Source organism: Chinchilla lanigera, unplaced genomic scaffold (assembly GCF_000276665.1).
Source record: "Chinchilla lanigera isolate Chin_1 unplaced genomic scaffold, ChiLan1.0 scaffold00113, whole genome shotgun sequence".
In the NCBI taxonomy this organism is placed as follows: Eukaryota; Metazoa; Chordata; class Mammalia; order Rodentia; family Chinchillidae; genus Chinchilla; species Chinchilla lanigera.
Genome location: NW_004955514.1, coordinates 2,771,414 through 2,791,906, shown reverse-complemented (window position 1 = coordinate 2,791,906; position 20,493 = coordinate 2,771,414). Strand labels below are relative to the sequence as shown.

General features: G+C 60.0%; 1 protein-coding gene across 5 annotated transcripts in view; it reads left to right on the top strand.

The window, feature by feature from the left end:
- Positions 1-5,839: 5,839 nt before the first annotated feature.
- The window catches only part of Sh3tc1 (SH3 domain and tetratricopeptide repeats 1), a 33,569-nt gene continuing 18,915 nt past the window's right edge, over positions 5,840-20,493 (top strand). For 3 of the 5 annotated variants that reach the window (XM_005408779.2, XM_013506770.1, XM_013506767.1), the window contains exons 1-7: positions 13,291-13,638; positions 16,663-16,858; positions 17,271-17,339; positions 18,296-18,423; positions 18,914-19,019; positions 19,306-19,452; positions 20,047-20,233. In XM_005408779.2, coding sequence (XP_005408836.1) covers positions 16,711-16,858; positions 17,271-17,339; positions 18,296-18,423; positions 18,914-19,019; positions 19,306-19,452; positions 20,047-20,233 — 785 coding nt within the window. In that variant the 5' untranslated portion in view covers positions 13,291-13,638; positions 16,663-16,710. Of the gene's footprint in view, positions 6,052-12,657; positions 12,771-13,290; positions 13,639-16,662; positions 16,859-17,270; positions 17,340-18,295; positions 18,424-18,913; positions 19,020-19,305; positions 19,453-20,046; positions 20,234-20,493 lie in introns of those variants that run through there. The other 2 variants (XM_013506769.1, XM_013506768.1) reach the window with 2 other exon arrangements.

Below are 20,493 nucleotides of genomic sequence, written 5' to 3'. Positions count from 1 at the left end.
ATTTGAGAAATGCAAATTAAAACAACACTGAGATTCCATCTCACCCTGGAAAGGATGGCTATCATCAAGAAATCAGCCGATAACAAATGCTGGCAAGGCGTGGGGAAAATGAACACTTCTCCACTGTGGTGGGAGCGTAGACTGGAGCAGCCACTGTGGAAATCAGTGGGGAGATTCCTTAAAAAACTGGGATTGGAGGTCCCATTCGAACAAGCTATTCCCCCTCTGAGCATCTTCCCAGAAGAATGAAAAACATCTTGCCACAGGGATATATGTGCACCCATGTTTATAGCAGCACAATTTGTCATAGCTAAATCTTGGAAACACCCGAAATACCCATCAACTGAGGAATGGATAAAAAAGATGTGGTCTTTTTATCCAGTGGAGTACTGCTCAGCCATAAAGAAGGATACACTGGAGACTTTTATAGGTAAATGGGTGCAACTCGAGACCATACTCATAAGAGAAATAAATCAGACTCACATGTGCAAACATCGTGTTGTCTCCCTAGTGTGAGAAGCTGAAAGATAAATAAGAACCAAAATGTACAATAGATATTGTAAAATGGGAAGAAACTGTTTAAAATGGGAAGAAACTATTCAAAAGGAAAGAACAACTGGGATGGGGGAAAGGAGAAAACAAGGAAGGGAAATGCAAAAAAAAATGTATATATATATATATATACACACACACTATATATATACACACGCATGCTAGTTATACTAATTTATCTTAGTTTCTAATTTAAAGATAACAATACTCAATGTAGTAACCATTGTTACCCTCTTATTATCTTGTTTTGAAATTTTGTTTTATTTTGTTTCTCTTTAAAATAAAAACAGTTTAAATCAGGCTGCGGCTGTGGCGCTCACACACGCGGAGATCACAGAGCGAGACAGTGGACGTCCTCCCAACAGCCCGTATTGGGGGCCACAGCAGGTGTCTTCATGCCCTTCTGCCCAGTGTTTTTAGCTAAAGATCATTTTAATTAATTAGTTATCAATCTACTTTGGGGCACTAGGGGTTGAACCCAGGGCCTTTGCACTAAACTATATCCCCCACCCACTTTTTTGAGCTGGGGTCTATTTTACCCAGGCTGGACTTGTCCTTGTGATTCTCCTGCCTCAGCCTCCCAGAGCAGTAGAATTACAAGCATGCACCACCATGCATGATTTAAAGAGCATTTTTAAATTCAACCCACAGGCCGGGCGTGGTGGCGCATGCCTATAATCCCAGCACTCAGGAGGCTGAGGCAGGAGGCTTGACTGAGTTCGAGACCAGCCTGGGCTACAAAGTGAGCTCAAGTCCAGCCTAAACTGCATAGCGAGACCCTATCTCAAAAAGTAAAAAAAAAAAAAAAAATTAAATAAATTAAAAATAAATTCAACCTACTGAGGCTTGAGTTGTTTAAAAAGTTGCGTCTGCATTAAACGTACAAGGCAGTTGGTGTCATTACCCTTGCGCAACACAGTCCAGCAACTATTTCCACAGGGTTCGCACCGTCTCTGCTGCTGTCAGTCATCTAGAAATGATTAAAGACTCCAGGAGACCTGGGCGCCGTGGTGCAGACCCGTAACCCCAGATTCTCCGGAGGCCGAGGCAGGAGGATTGCAAGTTCAAGGTCAGCCTGGGCAACTGAGTGACACCCTGTCTCAGAGTACAGTCAGAGTGGCTGGAGGTGTAGCTCTGTGGTCGAGCTCCTGCCCAGGGCGTGTGTGAGGCCCTGGCTTCAGTCCCCAGCACCAGGGAGGTGGACATGCAGCTGCGTTTCAGGGTGACCTGAGTTCAGGTCCTGTGTGGCCTTGGGCCGTGACCTCCATCACAGTCCAGCCTGTCCCCACCCTGCTGCCGCCGTTCCTGCCTGGCAGGGGCGCAGGTTCAGCCCAGGACACAGGAGGCGGCATTGTATGTCTCCACACCTCTCCTGGGGTTCCTCCACCCTCCAGGCTGCCCCCCCCCCACGGGCTCCTCCAGCTGTCTGAGCTCTTGGGGGCCTGGCTGTGCTGGGGCCATGGGGCCATGGGGCCAAGGGAAGGCACATTCAGCTGTATTTTTTCAAGCAAGATTTCTAAAACTGTCTTTCAAAGGGTGATAGCAAACTGAGGATATGAGGGGGGGTATGTGTGGGTGTGGGTGCCGTTCTTTTGGCTTTTTTGATTTTCTGAGACAGGGTCTTGCTATGTAGCCCAGGGTGTCCTTGAACTCAAAGCAATTCTCCTGCCTCAGCCTCCCCAGTGGCCAGTTTATGTGCTTTTAACAGAATTCTGGGCTTCTAGATGCCAGTCCCCAGAGCACAGCAAATCTCACACATACTGAGCACACTGACTGTGCCTCCTTTGCGTGAGTTCTGAGACCGGAAGAGCTGGATGGAGAGGTGTGCAGGAGATCCTGGGGCAAAGCCCTGTTCCTGAGCCCTGGAGAAGGGCGCTTGCCCCTGCGCTCCTCCCACCCCTCAGCCGGGAGTGCGGGCCTGGGGGAGAGCCGTGTGCTCCCCGATGTCACAGATGCACAGCGTGCCTGGCCCAGAAACAGCTCCACAGCCCTGGCTGGAAGGGGGCTCAGCCGACCCCCAGCCAGCCCCTTCCAGTGTGCAGATGGGGAAACTGAGGCTCCGGGGCTGGGATGGAACATGCTGGCTCCAGGGGGGAGGGGAGAAAGGGCAGAGTCTCCAGCAGGAGACGGGGGGACCTGTGGTGAGAGCTGGCCTGGGCGCAGACAGCAGCTGGGGTCTCCAGGGTGAGCTGGGTGCCCGCTGTGGGCTGCCCAGGTGGGAGGCTGTGTACCTGAGACAGGGACAGCCCCACAGTCCTGGCTGGGACGGGAACCCGATCAAAGGCGCAGGGCCGGCACCCTCGAGGCGGCTGTCCCAGGTCCTGCGAGCAGCTGGGCAGCTGGGGCCTAGGAGCCCTCCGTGAAATCCATGCCCGCAGCATGCTGGGGGGGTGCTCCAGCAGCCACCCCGGGCCAGGCTCACCTGGGTGGGCCACTCCTGCCCCTGCCCTGGCAACGGGGGGGGGGGGGTTCCAGTGCCCGCCTCCTTCCCTGATGGACACCTCAGCGACCCTCAGCCCCCGCCCAGCAGCCAGGGTGGGGACGTGCGGAGCTGGACTCCCAGACCTTCAGGATCAGCCAGACGTCTGGAAACCTCCACGTGGAGGCTGAGGCAAGTGCAGCCCACGAGCACTGCACTGCCTGCGGCCAAAGAACCACGTCCACTGACGGTCAGCCGAGCCAGGTGTGGCTGGAATCCCGGAACCATTTTAAATCCTCAACCTTTCTTTTCTCTTCTCACTTCTCTTTTTTTCTCTTCTTTTCTTTTTTGAGACAGGGTCTCACTATGTAGCCCAGACTGGTCATGAACTCACTACGTAGCATAGGCTAGTCTCAAACTTGAGGCGACCCTCCTGCCTCTGCCTCCTGAATGCTGGAATTATAGACGTGCACTGCCACACCCAGTTGTGATTGCTTTTTAGGGAGACTAACTCAGCATTCATGTCCAGAAGATGAAGCTCAATAATAATTTCCATCATTTTATTTACAAATTATTGTATATATATTTGCATTATATATGCAGATTGAGTAGATTTTTTATCTACTAGTATGAAAAAACTGCTGCATTCTTATTTTTTTGTTGTTTGTTTTGTTCTGTTTTTGGTACCGGGAATCAAACTCACGACGTTGTACTTGCCAGGCAGGTGCTCTGTGGCTGAGCTATATCCCCAACCCTAAAAAGAAAAATGCATTCTAATGAAAATCAAGCTTAACATGTTAGTTTTGAAAGTAGTATTAGAGGGGTTGTTGGCCAGCCGGCCATGGTGGTGCACGCCTGTAATTCCAGCACTCAGGAGGCTGAGGCAGGAGGATCGTTGTGAGTTCGAGACCAGCCTGAGCTACAAAGTGAGCTCAAGGCCAGCCTGAACTGCATGGCAAGACCCTGTCTCAAAATGGCAAAAAAAAAAAGAGGGGTTGTTGGGTTTTTGTCTGGTTTTGTTTTCTCTCAGTAGCACTGGCTGCTTTGAACAAATGAAAGCTTTCCACAGTTGCTTCCTTCATCAGAAAAGAGCATCTGACAGCCTGCTACGTTTCCTCTGCTTTCTAAATGTCGGAGCAATTTTCCAGTCAGCCTCACTCGGAACTCGTTTCTGTTCCCATCGTGGTGGCCATTCTGAGTTTTTAATTTATCTGTGTGCAGTGATAAAATTCTGATGTGAACGGTTTTATTTTGTTTCGTTTTTAAGCATTCAGCAAAACAAAAACCACGGCTGATAACCCCAGTTCTTCCAAGTCATCCTGAGAAACCTAGGGAATGAATCGCCTACAGGCAAATTCCAAGTTTTTCTGAAGACACAGCCTTCCCAGCTAAACAGCCGATCCCAGGGCTGACAGGACAGTTCAAGGTGGGTAATTTCAAAGCAGCCGTATCTGCGTCTGTATCTGTATCTGTGTCTTTTATCACAGAAATACAGCTGTTTACTTGTAGAATTCCTAAAAAGAAGAATCCTATCCCGACCAGCAGCTGCCCTGCCCAAATAAGGAAGCCAAGGGACTGGGGATTTAGCTCAGTGGCAAAAGCGCCTGCCTGGCAAGCGCAAGGCCGTGAGTTCGGTTCCCAGTACCGGAGAAAAAAAACCAAAAAAAAAAAAAAAAAACCAAATAAGGAAGCCAGACAACCTTGTCTATTGGAATAAGCTAGGCAAGGCTTGTTAAGGACACCCACCGTCCCCCGATGCCCGGTGACACCCTCCTTCACAGTGAGCCGGGACCGGTGACTCAAAGGTTGGAGGCGGAATATTCAGGGCTTGGCTCAAGGGAGCTCTTTGGGAGCTGGCGGTGTTTGCCGCTGAGGGCCCGCTGGAACAAATGAGAGAGCAAACTTCTGCGATTCTGGCAGTTTTTTTTTTGTCTTTTTGAGACAGGGTCGCGCTATGCAGTTCAGGCTGGCCTTGAGCTCACTTTGTAGCCCAGGCTGGTCTCAAACTCACAACGATCCTCCTGCCTCAGCCTCCCGAGTGCTGGGATTACAGGCATGCGCCACCATGCCCGGCAAACTTCTGTGATTCTAAGTTACGGACTGCAGGTATTTCTTGACCCCAACCCGTTCCTCCAGTGTAGGCTCTATATTTTTCAGTGTTGGGCAGAGGCCAGGACAGTAACTCTGCAGTGGCCAGCTGTGCCCTGTTCATTGTAGGTATTGATGGGAGTGGTCAATAAACAGCCTACATCCCTTAAAAAAGAAATCTCAGTTTCTGAGCCCTGCCCTGGGGGTTCCTGACCCAGTGGGTGTGGGTCCAGGAGCTGCACCTCACGGACATCCTAGGTGACCCTCCTCTTTTGGGGAGTGGGATGAGGTGGTACTGGAGATTGAATCCAGAACCTTCTCGCTGAGCTACACAACCTGTTCTTTTTTATTTGGGGTCTCGTGAATTTTCTTAGCTATGGGGGGGGGGCTTGAAATTTTGAGCCTCCTGCCTCAGCCTCCTGATTGCTGGGGCAAGGGGTGTGCACCCCCATGCCTGGCTGTGACTCTCCTGAGCAAACGGGGGATCAGTTTCTCTGGACGCACCATCTTTGCTGACTCATTGTTGGCCTACAAGGGCCCAGGCAGCCCACACACTGGGTGCTCAATAAGTGTTTGTGGAATTCCCAAGCCCGTGGCCACCAAGGCCTAGCTATAGGGTGCCAGGAGGGCTCAAGCAAGACCGGTCAAGCTGTCCACCCTCCAGCTGAGTGTCCCCGTCCTAAGCTGTAGGGTCCAGGTAGGTGGCCCCGTCCAACCTGTACCTGGAAAGCCGAAAGCCGGAACAGACCAGGCTGCACCGGCCCCTCCCACCCAGCTCAGGAATGCTGGCTTGGAGCTGCGGCCTCTTTCCCGGCTGGTGATAAGCAGGGGTAGGTCAGCCTCCGGCCTCCGGCCGCCCCTCCCTGCAAGGCGGGCCTGGTCTTGCGACTGGGGCTGAGGCCCATGGGCTCCGCAGGGCTGTGACCCCACCAGCCTCGAAGGTGAGGGGCTTGGGCTCCATTCCTCCTTGGCAGCGTCGGCCGCCCTGGCAGGTAAGTCCCCGTCCTCTCCGCTGAGCTGGTCTTACAGCCAGGCGAGCGCCAGGAGGTCACTCGGAGCAGGTGTCCGTGAAACTGCCCGTGGCCAGGACCACAGGGGTGGGGTTCAGGGTGGCCGGACAGGCAGGTTGGTGTCCCTGTCCCTGTCCCCGTGGCTGAGATGGGAAGAGCAGGGCGCCGTCAGGGGGCAGAGGCGTGACCCCTGGTCCTGTGACCAGGCCCAGAGCGCGGCCTTATGGAAAGAGGACGTCCTGGAGGAGGCCACTGCGGCCTGCTGGGCGGGTCCCCCACTTCCCGGCTGCGCGCTTGTGGGAAAGTGACGGCCCTCCTGGGCCTGAGGTGAGGATGTACTCTTGGGTGTCTGCATCAGCGTCCGCACGAGGCCAGCAGCTGCAGCTGACGGTGACAGGAGTTGGGCCCCTGGGGAGGACGGCGACCTGGAGGCAGGACGTTGGTGTCTCTGGGCCTTGGCGAGTCAAGGCTGGCCCTGGCCGGCAGTGGTGGACTTTGCACAGCTTGGGGGTGAGAGGCCAGTCTGTGGCTGAGGAGAAGTCCTGGGCCTCTCTGAGCCTCATTCTCTCAGCCTCCTGCCTTAGCCTCCCAGAGGCTCAGCCTCCTTCGGTTGGGTGTGGTGGGCCCGGGACACGGTGCGCTTCACCAGTGTGTTCCGTTCTTACAGTGGTGCCAGCTGCCCAGAGCACTGGCAGGGAGCAGCTGGACAGGGATGCTGTTCCACAGGCCTGCCTTCGTTTCCCCAGGGCTGCAGGACAATAACGGTGGGCTGTGCTGCAGGTGTCTCTGGGGTTTATGAGGAAGGAGGTGTGGCCCAGGGCCTCCACAGCTGCCCAGGACAACACAGCAGTGAGTTGAAAGTCACTCTGGGCGTTAGCACAGCTCTGGCTCTGTCTACAGTGCCATGACCTTGGACCTTAATAGTTTGCTCTGAAGCCAGGTGTGGTAGCTCATGCCTGTAATCCCAAGAGGCTGAGGCAGGAGAATCGCCATGAGTTTGAGGCCAGCCTGGGCTGCATAGTGAGTTCAAGGCCAGCCTGCACGGCATAGTGAGACCCTGTCTCAAAAAAAAAAAAAACAAAAAACCAGGGGGATTCTCTAAACACGTACAGCTTGTTCTACTGAGCAGCCTTTGATTTTTGGAACTGTTTCAGTTTCAGAAAGCAGGGAGGAAGGTAGAACAGCCCCACTCTGCTCCTACGTCAGCACCTGCATTACTGTGGGCCCGTGGAGGCCCAGTGCCGATACCGCTGTCAGGGCCCAGGCCACACTTGCGCCCCTGCTCCAGTCCCTGTGCTCTCTGGCCTGGACCCTCCCTCCCCACGGGCCCCTCCCCTCCCCGGAACTTGTCCCCTGCGCTCGGGCGCAGCGATTGTTCTGGCTTTGGACTCTCACCTCGGCTTCTTTCTTTCTAATTCTTTTCTTCGTCAGGTCTGCAGGGCCTAGAGCTCGGAGTCCCGGGGGGAGGGTGCGCGCTGTAACGCACCTGAATTCTGTTTCCTCCCCTCCCTCCACCACGAGCTCCCTCCGCATTCACCACAGCTCTAGGTCCTGTTTCCCACCGTCTCTTTTTTTTCTTTCGCTCTTTAAATTGTTCATATTTCGGGTTCTCACATGAGAGAGTTGCTCGATATTTAACCTTCTGCGTCTGACTCATTTCACTCAGCACTGCGGTCTGGAGGAGCACCCACTTCCTACGAGCGACTCCGATTTGCCCTTCTCAGAGGCAGAGTTGTGCTCTGCTGTGAATAAGCCCCGCGGTTTCCTTATCTGCTCCTCTATTGGTGGACAGACAGGCTGCTTCGAAGGCCCCGCATGGTGACCCTCCGCAGCTCGCGGTGCCAGCACCCACCTTCGACGGCAGCAGCCTCTGGCAGCTCCTACCCCAAGTCCCCTCTGCGCCCTGTGCCATTGCCTCTCCTGGGGATACGCCTCCCCCGCCCCGCCGGGTTCCCTTCCACTGGCGCCAGCAGCCCCGACCCCAACACGCTCCCGCGTCGCTGCCCACACCCGGCATGGCGCTGCCTCCGGCTCCTCGCAGGCCCTGGGAAGTCCTCGTCTAGGTCACGGCCGGGTGCCGCGTGCTGCGTGGGGCAGCGAGACTTACCCGGGACCCCTCGCTTCCCAGGTGTCGCTGTCCTCGGCAGCCCCATCTGTGGGCTCCTTGGGCCTGCCCATGTGGTTAAGGGGCAAAGGGCAGAGGCGCCTGTGGTTTCCTTTCCTCCGTGTCAGTGACCTGTGCTGCAGGTGACCAGGGCCCGCCCATGGGTGTTGCCCATCCAGCCTGCAGGTGACAGTGTCTCCTGTCGGGGAGAGAGTGGACATATTCTCATAGAATTGAAGATAGGAGCTACGGGTCTGTGCCCTGTTTAGGTTGCTGTTGGCCGGACTTGGGTGCCCGGTGACAGCCGCTGCCCCTCCTGTGAGCCACAGTCCTACCCTCTGTGGCAGGGGCCAGGGCTGGCGGCGCAGACACTCCTCACCGCGGCCTCCACCCTCCTCCAGCCCACAGGGCGGTCAGGACAGGCTGCACCTGCTGGGTTTCCCCATCCCCCACTGTCCCCTCAAGAAGCAGGCCAGTGTGGCCAGCGTGGTTAGTCTCCTGACAGGGAGTAAAGGGTCTCTCCTCCCATTGACTTAGTTCTTAGGTCACTTCTTTCCAGCAGGGTGGCCCTTGGGGTGTTGATTTAATATTTGGCTGTGGTCTAATTAACTTTATTAATTAACTTTATTTTGTTGCTCAAATTGTTCTAGCATAGGGCATTGGAAGCTCTGTCAGTTAGGGCAGTGTTCCCTTGACCTAAAGATGCTCCAGTCAATCCACTGTATATATCACTTTTTTTTTTTTTGGTACCGGGAACCAAACTCAGGACCTTGTGCTTGCCAGGCAGGTGCTTGTGCCTCTGAGCTATATCTCCGGCCCTTGTATATATCACTTTATCACTGATCTACCATCAATCACCTATGGTCTATCTCATAGCAATCATCTGTCCACTTCATCATCTAGCACCTATCTGTCTGCTGTGCACCTGTGCTTCCGTCCCTACTTCCTGGTTTCCCAGTTGCTTCCCCATCTACTGCGTCCATGTCCTGCCACGGAGCAGATTTCATGACTATTTCAAGGACCGAGGCAGCCTCCCCAGCTGTCCCCACGCAAGACTGGGGGTAGTCTGCGGGCCCCATCACAGCCACTGAGGCTGACCTGTTGTCCCCACCTGTCCCCTCAGCTGCCCTGACCGCTGGACTGGAGCTAGAGGCAAGGTCGTCTGTCTGGTCCAGCTCTGTCCCTCCCTGGTGCTCAGCTCCAGGCAGAACCCAGCAGGGGGCGATACCACCAGCATCCTGCTCCATGATGAGTCATCGCTTCCCTCAGCGGCCCCTCTGCCGGCTCAGGTGCTGGCTGGGCAGGCAGCCAGGGCAGGTGTGTGTGTGTGCTCACCTGGGGATCCTTGCCCAGGCAGTCGGTCATGCACTCATGGCCTCTGTGGCAGGGTGAGGGGTGGGGAGGGTGTGCCCGCCCTGCACTGGGGAGAGGAGACCTGAGGTTCACTCCTGGCCTGGCCTCTGGCCATGCCCTGTGACGTCACCCAGGAACCAAAACAGCTGGGCATAGGGTAGGGCAGGGTGTGTGAAGGTGTGGGTGCAACTGTCAGCTGTCACTTGCATGGGGTTTGCCGCTCAGCACCTGCAGGGAGGACCTGCCCGGGAAGATGACACCTGTCCCTGTCTCTGGCATCTGGGGAAGGTGCAGCCAGGCTGGGCAGGGGCTGCCAGCTCTGCGCCTGAGTGTGTCCCTCCTGCAGCTGCCGCCCAGGGAGCAGGATGGCTGTGTGTGACTGGAAGGTGGATCGAGCCAGGCATGATGGACCATAACTGTAATCCCAGGACTCAGGAGGCTGAGGCAGAAGAATTGCCATGAGTTCGAGGCCACCCTGAACTACACAGGAGGCCCTGTCTCAAAAAATAGTAACAATAATTGATAATAAAAGAAAAGACAAAGTGGATGGAAGGAAAGGGGCTGACATCTTGTCCAGCTCCCTTTGGGGGGTGCGCCCTTTCTGCGTGTGCTTCAGGCCAAAGAGAGCTTGGGCCGCGGTGCCGGGGGCTGGCGTGGGTGTCCTGCCTTTGCTGGTCACTGGGCCACCTTGCAGCCCCCTGTGCTGTGCCTGGTACCGTGTCCCTGCGAGTGAGGAGCCCAGGGAGGGGCTCGCAGCGCTCGTGGACGCAGGGCCGTGGGTGCAGAGTAGACCAGGGAAGGCGAGGAGGAGCAGGGATCCTGGTGGAGACAGTGGGGTGGGGCTGGATGGGACCAGGGAGATCACACGCAGGGACCTCCTGGTGCTAAGGTGGGGGGCAGCCGTCCAGGCTGCCTGTGTGATGTCAGGGCCCAGGTGTCAGCCGTGTAGACAGCTGTCTAGAAGTTCCGCTCACCTGAGGGGTGACAGCCTGGTGTGTTGCAGGTGTGGCCAGACACCTGGCAGCACCAGGACCACTGAGAGGCCTGGGGATGTGGACAGGGAGGGCACATGGCTTCAGCAGCAGGGACGAAGCCACAAACCGAGGCAAGGGCAGTGTGGGTGGCAGGCCGAGGGCCCTGGAGGGGGACACAGCTCTGGCCAGGTGCACGGCACCCAAGGCTGTGCTGGGAGGGGCCCAACTGGCCTGTGGTGGCCACAGTGTTCCCCGTGCCCCGGTGGCAGGAAGATCCCCCAGCCCTGCCACCCTACCCGGTTTCCAGGCCAGCGGGTGTGGGGAGGACTGCACCCCTAGCCTGGCTCCTGTGTGTGCAAGCTGCGGTCAAGATCAGCCCGGGCTGGCTGCGCTGGCGAGCTGTGGGAATTCCAAGTGCCTGTGCCCTGCTTTGGAAATGCTGGGCTCTGCGGGTGAGGGTCCTGGTCTGCAGCTCTCGGCCCTGAGCAGGGACCTGACTTCCCCAGGCTCTCAGGGACCATGGCCGTAGCCCAGCACCTATCCTGCCTCCTCTGTGCACCCCACGGCCCACGAGCCAGAGGTCGAGTGGGGCGTCCACCTCCCGCTCCCTGTTCAGACAGCTGTGCAGTCTTTCTGGCCAACTTCGCCAGGGGCCCACGAAGAGCACTGTCTGGGGAGTCCTTGTCACAGGGAGGCCAGGCGCCTGCCTGCTGGCGGGGCTTCCCCAGCAGGCAGAGCCACCACAGGCCTGCTGGCTGCAGAGTCAGCGACTTCCCAGGCCGGGGCCATGCCTGTCCCATCCCCACAGAGCCGTGTCACTGCCTGGGGTCAGGGCAACTTGGAGGGAGCCCTTTCCGGGCAGGCGGGACAGGGCATCTTTGGAACTGCTGACCGCTTCCTGCAGGACTCCGACCCACCGGTGACCGGCCGGGCCGCCCATCCGGCCTAGGGCCATCCATCACCTGCAGGGCCTGTCTGCTCCCCGTCTGTGTTCTGAAAAAGCAGTTCCTGCCGCCTGGGCCTGCGGCTCTGGATGTCCGATCAGCGCTGGTTTCGGCAGCCAAGGCACAAATAACAAACAGACTGGGTGCTGCTCTGGTCCCTTTTGGGCGTGCTTTCCAGCCGAAGGCCACGCCAGGCTGGGTGGGACTCAGGAACGAGCGGAACTTAAAGCGTGTGGGGGCAGCGGCATCCTTGCCATCCTGGAAAACAGCGTCGGGGTGAGGAACCAGCCCAGGAGAGAGAGGGGCGCTTCGCAGTAGGGCTGGGATCTGGGCTGTCCCTGTGCTGGGCAGGACCTGGAGCTCCCGCTGGTGACGCCAGGAGCTGTCCTGCCCGCGTGAGGGGGAAGATGGTTCTCGTCCTGAGCCTGTTTCCCCTCCTGCAAGCCTGAAGCATGCACACGGCCAACTTACCGTCCAGTGGGGAGCCCACTCAGGTACAGCTCACCCTGCCCCAGAGAACAGAAAATTATCTAAAATGACAAAATTGGAAACTGTTTTGAGCCAGGTACAGTGGCATATGCCTGGAATCCCAGCTACTGGCTGCTGAGAAGGCTGAGGCAGGAGGATGGCAAGGTTGAGCCCAGCTTGGGCAACTTAGTGAGACTGTCTAAAAATAAAAAGGGCTGGAGGAGCAGCTCGGTGGTAGCACTTGCCCAGCACCCACGAGGACCTGGGCGTGTATGTGTGGTGTGGGAGCGTTGGCTCCAGTTATATAGCTTAACATACAGAGCCTGTGACCCATGTGCCCGAAGGCAGGTCCTGACCTCTGAGTGCTGAGGGTGCACGCGGGGTCAGGCTGCTGTGAAGACCCCAGTAACCATCCACTCCAGGCACACAGCATCTTCCTGGACAGGGACAGTTGGAATTCACAGATCAGACCTCGGTGCCCACGTCTGGCATTGGCAAGAGGGGAACTCAGGCTTGGTGACATGACAGGGCATCCCCGAGGGACCCCATGCCAGGGCTGGGTTGAGATGGCCCCTCGAAGCTGGGTTGGGTGGCTCTGCCGTACTGCCAGTAGCTCCAGGCCTTGAAGGTCCCTGCTCCTCCCTGGAAGGCAGAGGTGCCCTGCACGGGGTGGGGGTCCTCTGGGAAAGTCCCCTGGCCTGGGGCCAAGAGCACAGCTGCGGAGACAAACAGGAAGCGGGGGCTCGGGGGCTGGCTGGCCGCAGGGAGGACAAAGACCTGGACAGGAAATGCCTCCGGACCCTCGTGTGGACATGGAGCCTGTTCCTGGACTGGTCACAGGAGCCTGCAGTCAGATAGGTGAGGGGGACGGGTATCCCTGAGGCACCACCCTCCAGGACCTGAGAAGAGTGTCCCACGTGCAGGCGGCGACGGGGTGGGTGTAGGCCTGTGCCAACCGCAGGGCCGGCATGGCCAGGGCCCAGGCCTGGTTTCCGCTTCTCGTCTGAGCCCATGTGAGACCCAGTCTGGGCTCCCCCAGGGCACGGGTCGGTTCCCTGCCCGGCCTCCACCTCGGCCAAGCGTGCGGGGTGGTTCCTGCTCCTGAGCCGGTTCCAGCCTGCAGCCAGAGGGGAGGTAGAAGCTGAGGGGCGCTGGCCAGCTCCTGAGGAAGGAGGACCCCTCTCTCCCCGAGAACAGTCCGGGACCACACTGTGTGTGTGTGAAGAGGGGGTGTTTTGTGTACACAGGAGCACACATCGGTACACAACCCTGTGTGTGTGTGTGTGTGTGTGTGTGTGTGTGTAGAAGCAGAAGGGAACAGAGAGTAGAGTGGAACTCGCAGGGCCTGGCAGATGACTGTGACTTCCCCAATCTCTGCGCCGCGTGGGAGCCGGGTGTCCCTGGCCTCTCCCGAGGCGCCCCGGGGCTGCCAGTGAGCAGGCAGGCCGTCAGGGCCTGGCACTAGTCCAACAGGGAGCTAATGATCAACCGGCCCGGCCAGGAGTCTGTGCGGCTGGGCTGCCTCTCGACCCGGCCCCCAGGCGCAGAGGAAGTGGGGCAGGAAGCAGGGGCGGCCGAGCAGTCAGCCCGGCTGTAGGCGGCCGCTGCCAGCCCTGGCCAGCTAGAGACGGCCCTGCGAGCCAGCCTGCCCTGTGCCGAGCCGGGAGTGGCGCCGTGTCCTCCGGCCTGGCGGGCCTGGGAGGCGTCTCTGGGCAGCGGAGGACAGGTATGGGCTCGTGACAGGGGCTGGGCGGGAGGGGCGTGGACCCGCCCACGGGCTGCGTGGACAGAGCGGGATCTAACAGCTCTCACCTTCACTTTTGGAAGACTTCTGGGATGGTTGGGGTGTGGTGGGGGTGGAGGGAACCTGAGCAGGGAGCCGTCAGCTGACCCTCAGCGAGTATCGCCAAGGTCTGAGCCTCCCTATGGGTCTCCTGCTAGGTGACCAAAGGCCACAGCGTCCCTGTGCAGCCCACAGTGCAACTGGGGCTGAGACTGGGCCACACCGAGGCCACTTGCTCTCTTTATTCGTTTTGGGATTTTGAGACAGGATTTCCCTATGTAGCCCAGGCTGGCCTCAAATTCAAGGCCACCCTTCTGCCTCAGCCTCTCGGGAGCTGGGATTGCAGGTGTGCGCCGCCACCACACCCACATTCCCTGGGTCCCTTTTGTAAGAATTCTCGGCCCTGGCCTCCCAACCTTGGCTCTCCCTGGGGGCAGGGCACACAGGCCTAGGTGGGGCCCCTCTGGGAGGCCCAGGACCCCGCCCTGCCCAGCAGCTGCATTAGGGAGGGGACAGGAGCGGCTGTGGCAGCACTGGGGGGAGGCAGGAGCCCAGGGCGGCCGTGTCACACAGCTGTCAACACAGCAGGGGCACGACTTCCTCTGCGAAGTCACTCAGCCCTCTCCCCGCAGTGCCACAGCACAGGACAGTCGCAGTGTGGCGGGGTCCCGTGGCTGCCTCACCGTCCAGGACATGCCGGGGGCTCCCAGGGACACACAGTGTCCTCCCAGGGGTCAGCAGGCCGTGGCATCTCCCTCTGCCTGCTCCTGGGCCTGGCTCCTCAGCTGGCCGTGTCCCCCGTCCCCTGCCGTGTGCTCACACTGCCTCCTCCGCCGCCGCCTGTCTCTCCCCTCACAGGGACAGCAGGCCCGGGCTGGCAGCCGCCTGTCTCTCCCCTCACAGGGACAGCAGGCCCGGGCTGGCAGCTGCCCTTGCCTAGTGCAGCTTCATCGTGACCAAAGCCAACTTCTGCAAAACTATTATTCCCGCCCAGTTCCTGTTCTGAGGTTCCTTCGTACTGAGATTTACCCCGGGCTCCAGTGCCCGCCGCAAGCTCAGGTGGGCCAGTCCAGCTTGGCCGCACACCTTTGTGATTCTGGCTCTTAGGAAGCTGAAGCAAGAGGATCTGTGAGTTCAAGACTAGCCTCAAAAAAATCAAAAACAGAAACAAAACTTAGGCTGGCTATGGCACTGGGCCCGGAGCCCGAGGCTGGCCTGGGTTTGTCTCTCCCAAGGAGGCTGGGGGAAAGGTAGTCTCTGCTGGGCATCCAGGGGCCACCCAAAATCAGCAAGCTGACCTGGTGGGCCACTCAGAGAGGCTGAGGTCTGAGCTCCTGAGCGTGCAGTCAGTGTGGTGCTGGGCTGGGACGTGGGAGGCTTTCCACCTACGCAGCTGTGGGGATGGAGCCCACTTCCTCGCCTCTGAGTGGGGCACACGTGTGCTCGTCGCTCTGTGTCGCCAGAGCGGGTGGGGAAACCCCGCAGCCTGAGCCTTCCCTTTCCTCAGGAAACCCCTGAGAACTGGCTTTGTGCTCAGCCCGAGGGGCCTTTCCAAGGGTCCTGCCCATGCTGGGCACTGGCCAGGTGGCACAGGGACCCCTGCCCAGTAGCTGCTGTCCACCCGCTTGGCCTGCAGGAAGGACACTGACCTGGCTCCTGCAGGACGATGTAGGGAGGTAGCACTTGAGGGGCCCTTGTGTGTGAAGAGGTGGGAGCGTGTGTGCTGTGCAGACGCCTGACACATGGACAGGGCTTCCCGTTCTCACAGACAGGCTGGGCCGTGGGCGGTGGGCGGTGGGCGTCTGCGGTGGGAGGAGCCAGGGTGGCCCCCGGAGTGAGGAGGAAGGGGCCGAAGTCCAGGCTCCAGCTGGACTTGGGGCTGGGGGAGGGCGGCTGGCGCGGGAGCCACAATCTGAAGGAGGCCGAGGAGCTCCTCAGGCGTGACCGGGTGGGGACAGCATGCCCGGAGAAGGGGACAGGGCAGAGGCACATGGCTCGTCCTGGCGCGTAGCTGTGAGGTCCTGCTCTTGAGGGTCCCGCAGTACCCGCCCTGGGGCCCACCCTTCTGGGTCGTTTTCCTTCCTTTCCACACGCTGGGCCCCTTCCTGCCTGTGGCTGCCCTGGGGCAGGGGCTGGCCGTGAGGGTTCCCAGGGGCCTTGGCGATGGGGGTGCGAGGGGAAGTGCTGGTCACAAAGCGCCCCCCAGGGAGGGCAGGTGGGGTTGCTCCTGCAGACCTGGCCAGGCCCCAGCGGCCCCGGGCCGACCCTTCACCAGGAGCTGCTCCCTGGGGACGATGGCTGCCTCCCCGCTGCCCCTACAGGTTCTCTAGGCCCAGTGATGCTCCTCCAGCGGGGAGCTTGTTGCCAGGAGCCGTCGCCGTCTACCCTGTGTCTGCCTCCCAGATGCTGGCAGGCCTGGTCCCCTCCCTCTGTCCCTGCCACCCAGGGGAGGCCAGGCGCAGGCCGTGGCCAGCTCGGGTGGGGCGGGGTGTGGTCTGCAGTAATGGGGTTGCTGGGGGATCTGGGCTGAATCCCAGTGCTGCAGGGGCAGAGCTACACAGGGGTCTCTGCTCGAGGACGTCTGGCCCGGCTAGTGAGATGGCTCTGCTACCCATGCTGGTGCAGGTCTGGACAGAGTTGTTCCAGGGGCTGGGCTGACTGGGAGGAGGTGGCCAAGCCGACTTTGGAAGGGTGCATGGGAGACACCCTGCAAAGGGGCCGAGGACTTGGCAGGTGGTGGTCACAGCCTGTGCAAAGGCCCTGTGGTGTCTGGCAGCAGGGGCCCAGTGGGGGCGAGGAGAAGAGGTTGCAGAGGGTGAGACAGGTCGTGCATTCCTCATGCAGGGTCATGTGCTGCACATGAGGGTCACCAGGGGGCTTCTTCCTCTTGATGCCGACTGGCTGGAACATTGCAGCCTTGTCCCTGGAGCAGCATGGCTGCTAGACACTGCTGTCCTCTCCCCACAGAAGGCTGCTGAGCATGCCGGGCCCTTGGCTCTGAGGCTACCACGTGACATGAATGGCCCCGCAGAGCTGACCCCTGCGGAGCCAGCTGCCATGGGCAGGGGGTCGGGGGGACCCTCCGGGGACTGCAGCAGCCGCGATCCCGTGCAGAGCGCAGCCGCAGGCACACTGAGGGAAACCAAGGAGACCGGCGGAGTGGGTGAGTGCCCGTCTCCCCCTCCCGCCCCGCCCCACCCCCACCTTCCCCTGGGCAGCTGCCGGGCCTGCCCCTGAGCCTCTCCTTGCCCCTGCGTGGGGCTGAGAGAGGAGGGGGACGCGGGGCTCCCCCAGGGTGCTCCTTCCTGGGCTCCTCCTCCTCCAAGGTCTACTGTGTCTTCCCTGCTTAGCAGCCGTTGTCCTGCCCTGGTCCCCACGGCTCAGCTATCGCACACCATGCTTTAGCTCATTAGACCCATCCTGAAATCAGAAATGTGGGACTTGGGGCAGTTTGCTGCTTCCCTGCAGGACCAGCCGTGGCCTCCTCCTGGGTGGGCTTGGGCGAGGCTGGGGTAGTGGCCGTGGGCACCTGCAGAGGTGCCGTCCTTCGTGACCAGGGGCCTGCTCTGTTACAGATGCGGCTCCTCCTGGCACAGCGGGGCCGGCTGAGACCCTTCCTGGACAGATGGCCGCGTGTCCCACAGGTGAGCGTCCCGGGCCCTGCCTGAGTGTGCTGTCAGCGGCCTCCTGCCGCAGCAGTCACAGCCCAGGGTTGCGGCTCATGACGAGGTTTGTGTGGGCTCGTGGCTTCTGGCTGCAGCCGTGGTCTGTTCGCCCTATTGCTCTGGCCATGGTGCTGGGCGGCTGGGGCAGAGCCACACCTCCCAATCGGGTGAAAGACAAAGAGGGGGAGCCTGGGGTCCCACAGTCCCCCAAGTGCACATCCCAGTGACCTACAGTCGTAAAGATTTCCATCAGAGCCACAAGCTGGGCACCAACCTTGAACATGTGGCGGACATTTGAGGTCCACACTGTGGCCATGGGGAGCACTCTGAGCACCTGAAGTCCCCGCCTGAGCATGGCTGGTGGCCACTGCATGGGGCGGCATGGACAGAGGCTGTGTCCACCCTGCAGAGAGCTCCATGGACGGTGCTGGTGTAGAAGATCCAGCCGGGTCAGCACGTAGGGTGACAGGACCAGAGAAAGGCCTGGAGATGGCTAGGGGGACAGTGGCTCAGCTCAGAGCTCGCGGCTGGCAGAGTGGGGGTGGGGCGGGGGGAGGGGCTGGCTGAGGACCACGTGGGGTGTGAGGAGAGGAGAAGCAGGTTCGGGGAGCCGTGGGTGTTGGTGGAGGCTGGCTTTCATGGCGACAAGGTGAGTGCTGAGCGGCGGCTCTGTGCCTGCCTGCTGTGCAGAGGGACCTGGGCCCCCTTCCCTGCCCTCTTGGGGCAGGGGCTGGGGAGACCGTGTCTGTCACAGCCTCCCAGGGGCTCTGCACCCTTTTGGGGTTTGAGCCCTGACCTTGGGCCTCTGCAACCTGTTGGGGTTCGACCCCTGTCCTTGGGGCTCCCTGTGACCCAGCTGTGTGGCTGGAGCCTGGAGCAGGGAGCCCCACGTTGTCCCAGGCCAGGCTGACTGCCCAGTTCCCCTCGCCTTGCAGACCTGACCTTACAGCTGCAGGCCGTGCGCAGGAAGAGCGGGCACCCAGACCCCGGCCTGCAGCAGGCCCTGCGTGGCCGCCTGCGCCTGCTGGAGAATGACAGCCGGGAGGTGGCCCGCGTGCTCGGGGTAAGACGGACGCTGGGGTCCCGGAGGGGCCGGGGCGGGGAGGTCAGCAAGACGGGGCTGCAGGAGGGCGGAGGCAGCGGCTGCCGTGGAGACCAGAGGAGAGGGGATGCTGGGGCCAGAGCTGAACCCAAGTGGGTATGTGCGCCTGAATAGCGCAGCTGGACAGGCTGCGCCCCAGAGCCTCGGAGCACAGCCCAGCAGAGCTGCCGGGCTGGCTGGTGTTGCTCTGTGCAGGATTCAGGCAGTGCAGTGCCCGGAGGTGTAGAGGGAGAGAGGCTGAGCAAAAGTCCTAGGAAGAGGCTCGGGCTCGGTCCTGGGGCACTGGGGAGCCGGGGGGGCTTGGGAACGAGAGAGGAGCAGGCTCAGGCTATAAAGAAACCCACTCTGCGCTTGCTGTCCCAGCCAGGGCCGCATTACCGCAGCGCTTGCGGTCTGCGCTCAGACACCCCAAGGCCGCGGGCGTCTCCAGTGCCTGCTTCTTTCTCCCCAGGAACTCTCGGCCCGGCTGTTGTCCATCCACAGTGACCAGGACAGGATCATGGTGACGTTTAAGACCTTTGAGGAAATCTGGAAGTTTTCCACCTACCACACTCTTGGTAAAGTGGGGGACACTCCCCCAGTGGGCAGCGGGGCCCCCCAGGAGGACACAGGGAGTCACCCTGGGCCTGTACTCCAGACATGTGCTGCAGGACAACCTGTGACCTGACCTGCACGTGTGAACACGCGGGCACACAGAGGCCAGATAACCTGGCCCTGGTCATGTAGGGGACGGTGACAGTCAGACCGCGCAGCCTGGAGTGTGGGGCTCATGAGTGGCTGTCCTCAGGGGCTCCCTGGGCCTCGTCTGTGCGGAGCCTGCTGGTGACCTGTGCCCTCTCCCAGGCTTCACGCACCACTGCCTGGAGGCGCTGCTGGTGGACGCCACCTTCTGGCTGCTGGCGCCTGGCGAGGAAGAGGAGACAGGCATTCGTGTGCAGGTGGCTGAGGACGCCCTGAGGCTGATGCAGGAGAGCCTCCTCATCCAGGAAGGTGGGTGCCATGCTGTGCAGCAGCTATGACCTTGGCTAGGGGGTCAGGGCGAATTAGGGGCAGGAGGGACGTGCATCGGACTCCTGGACACTGTTGCGGGTTACAAAGATGCTGGGCTGGTGGCCGCCCAGAGGTGCAGGGTCGGGGGGGAGCAGAGGAGGGCTGTTCAGAGCTCCGCCCTGCCTGGGTCATGGCATTGGCCTCTTGAGGTCCCCTCAGGAGGGGGGCTGCCTGCAGGACACAGGCCGAACCCCACACAGAAGTGCAGGGCTCCCAGCTGTGGCCAGACTTGTGGGTGGCAGCCCAAGCAGAAAGAGCTCTGGGGGTCGAAGTTCAGCCCTGAATAACATACTTGGGGAAACTGAGGCCCAGAGAGGGGCTGAGGTCCAGCCGGCCCCACAGGACAAGTTGAGCCAGACCTGGGACCCCAGGCTCCCCTCTGGACTCTTCTGGGAAATCAGAGACCAGGCAGCTGGTTCCCAGGGCTGGGGAAATCAGGGGGCTCCTGTGGGGTGGGGATCCGCACGGTCCTGCCTGGCAGAGCTTCGGCTGTCCCTGGTGTGGCCACCCCGCTGACACGCTGTCCCTTCGAAGGGCCCTTCTTCGTCCTGTGTCCTGACCACCACGTGAGAGTGATGCCTGGTGCCCAGGGTGCAAAGAAGGGGCCTCCACCCCTCAGACGGGCTTCGGGGGATCCCCCAGGAGAGGCCACCCCAGCAGCAGGCTCCTCGGCCCCCAGCCCCAGCGCGGCACCGGAGGAACCCTTGATTCCGTTCCATCAGTAGGTACCGCCCTCGCTGTAGCACCCACGGCTCTGGAATGGGGGTCCGGTGCTCCCAGGTCCTGTGGCTTAGGAGGTGGGCCCACCTCTCTGGGCCTAGGCTGCCACTGGCATCGACTTGGCAGAGCTGTGCTGGGCTTGGAGGGCACAGGAGAGTGTAGTGTGCCACCCCAAACTGCCCAAATGAAAACAAAGCGCAGGCAGAGCCGGGACGCGAGGCCAGGAGACAGTAGGCGCCTGTCCCTGGACACAGGGAGACT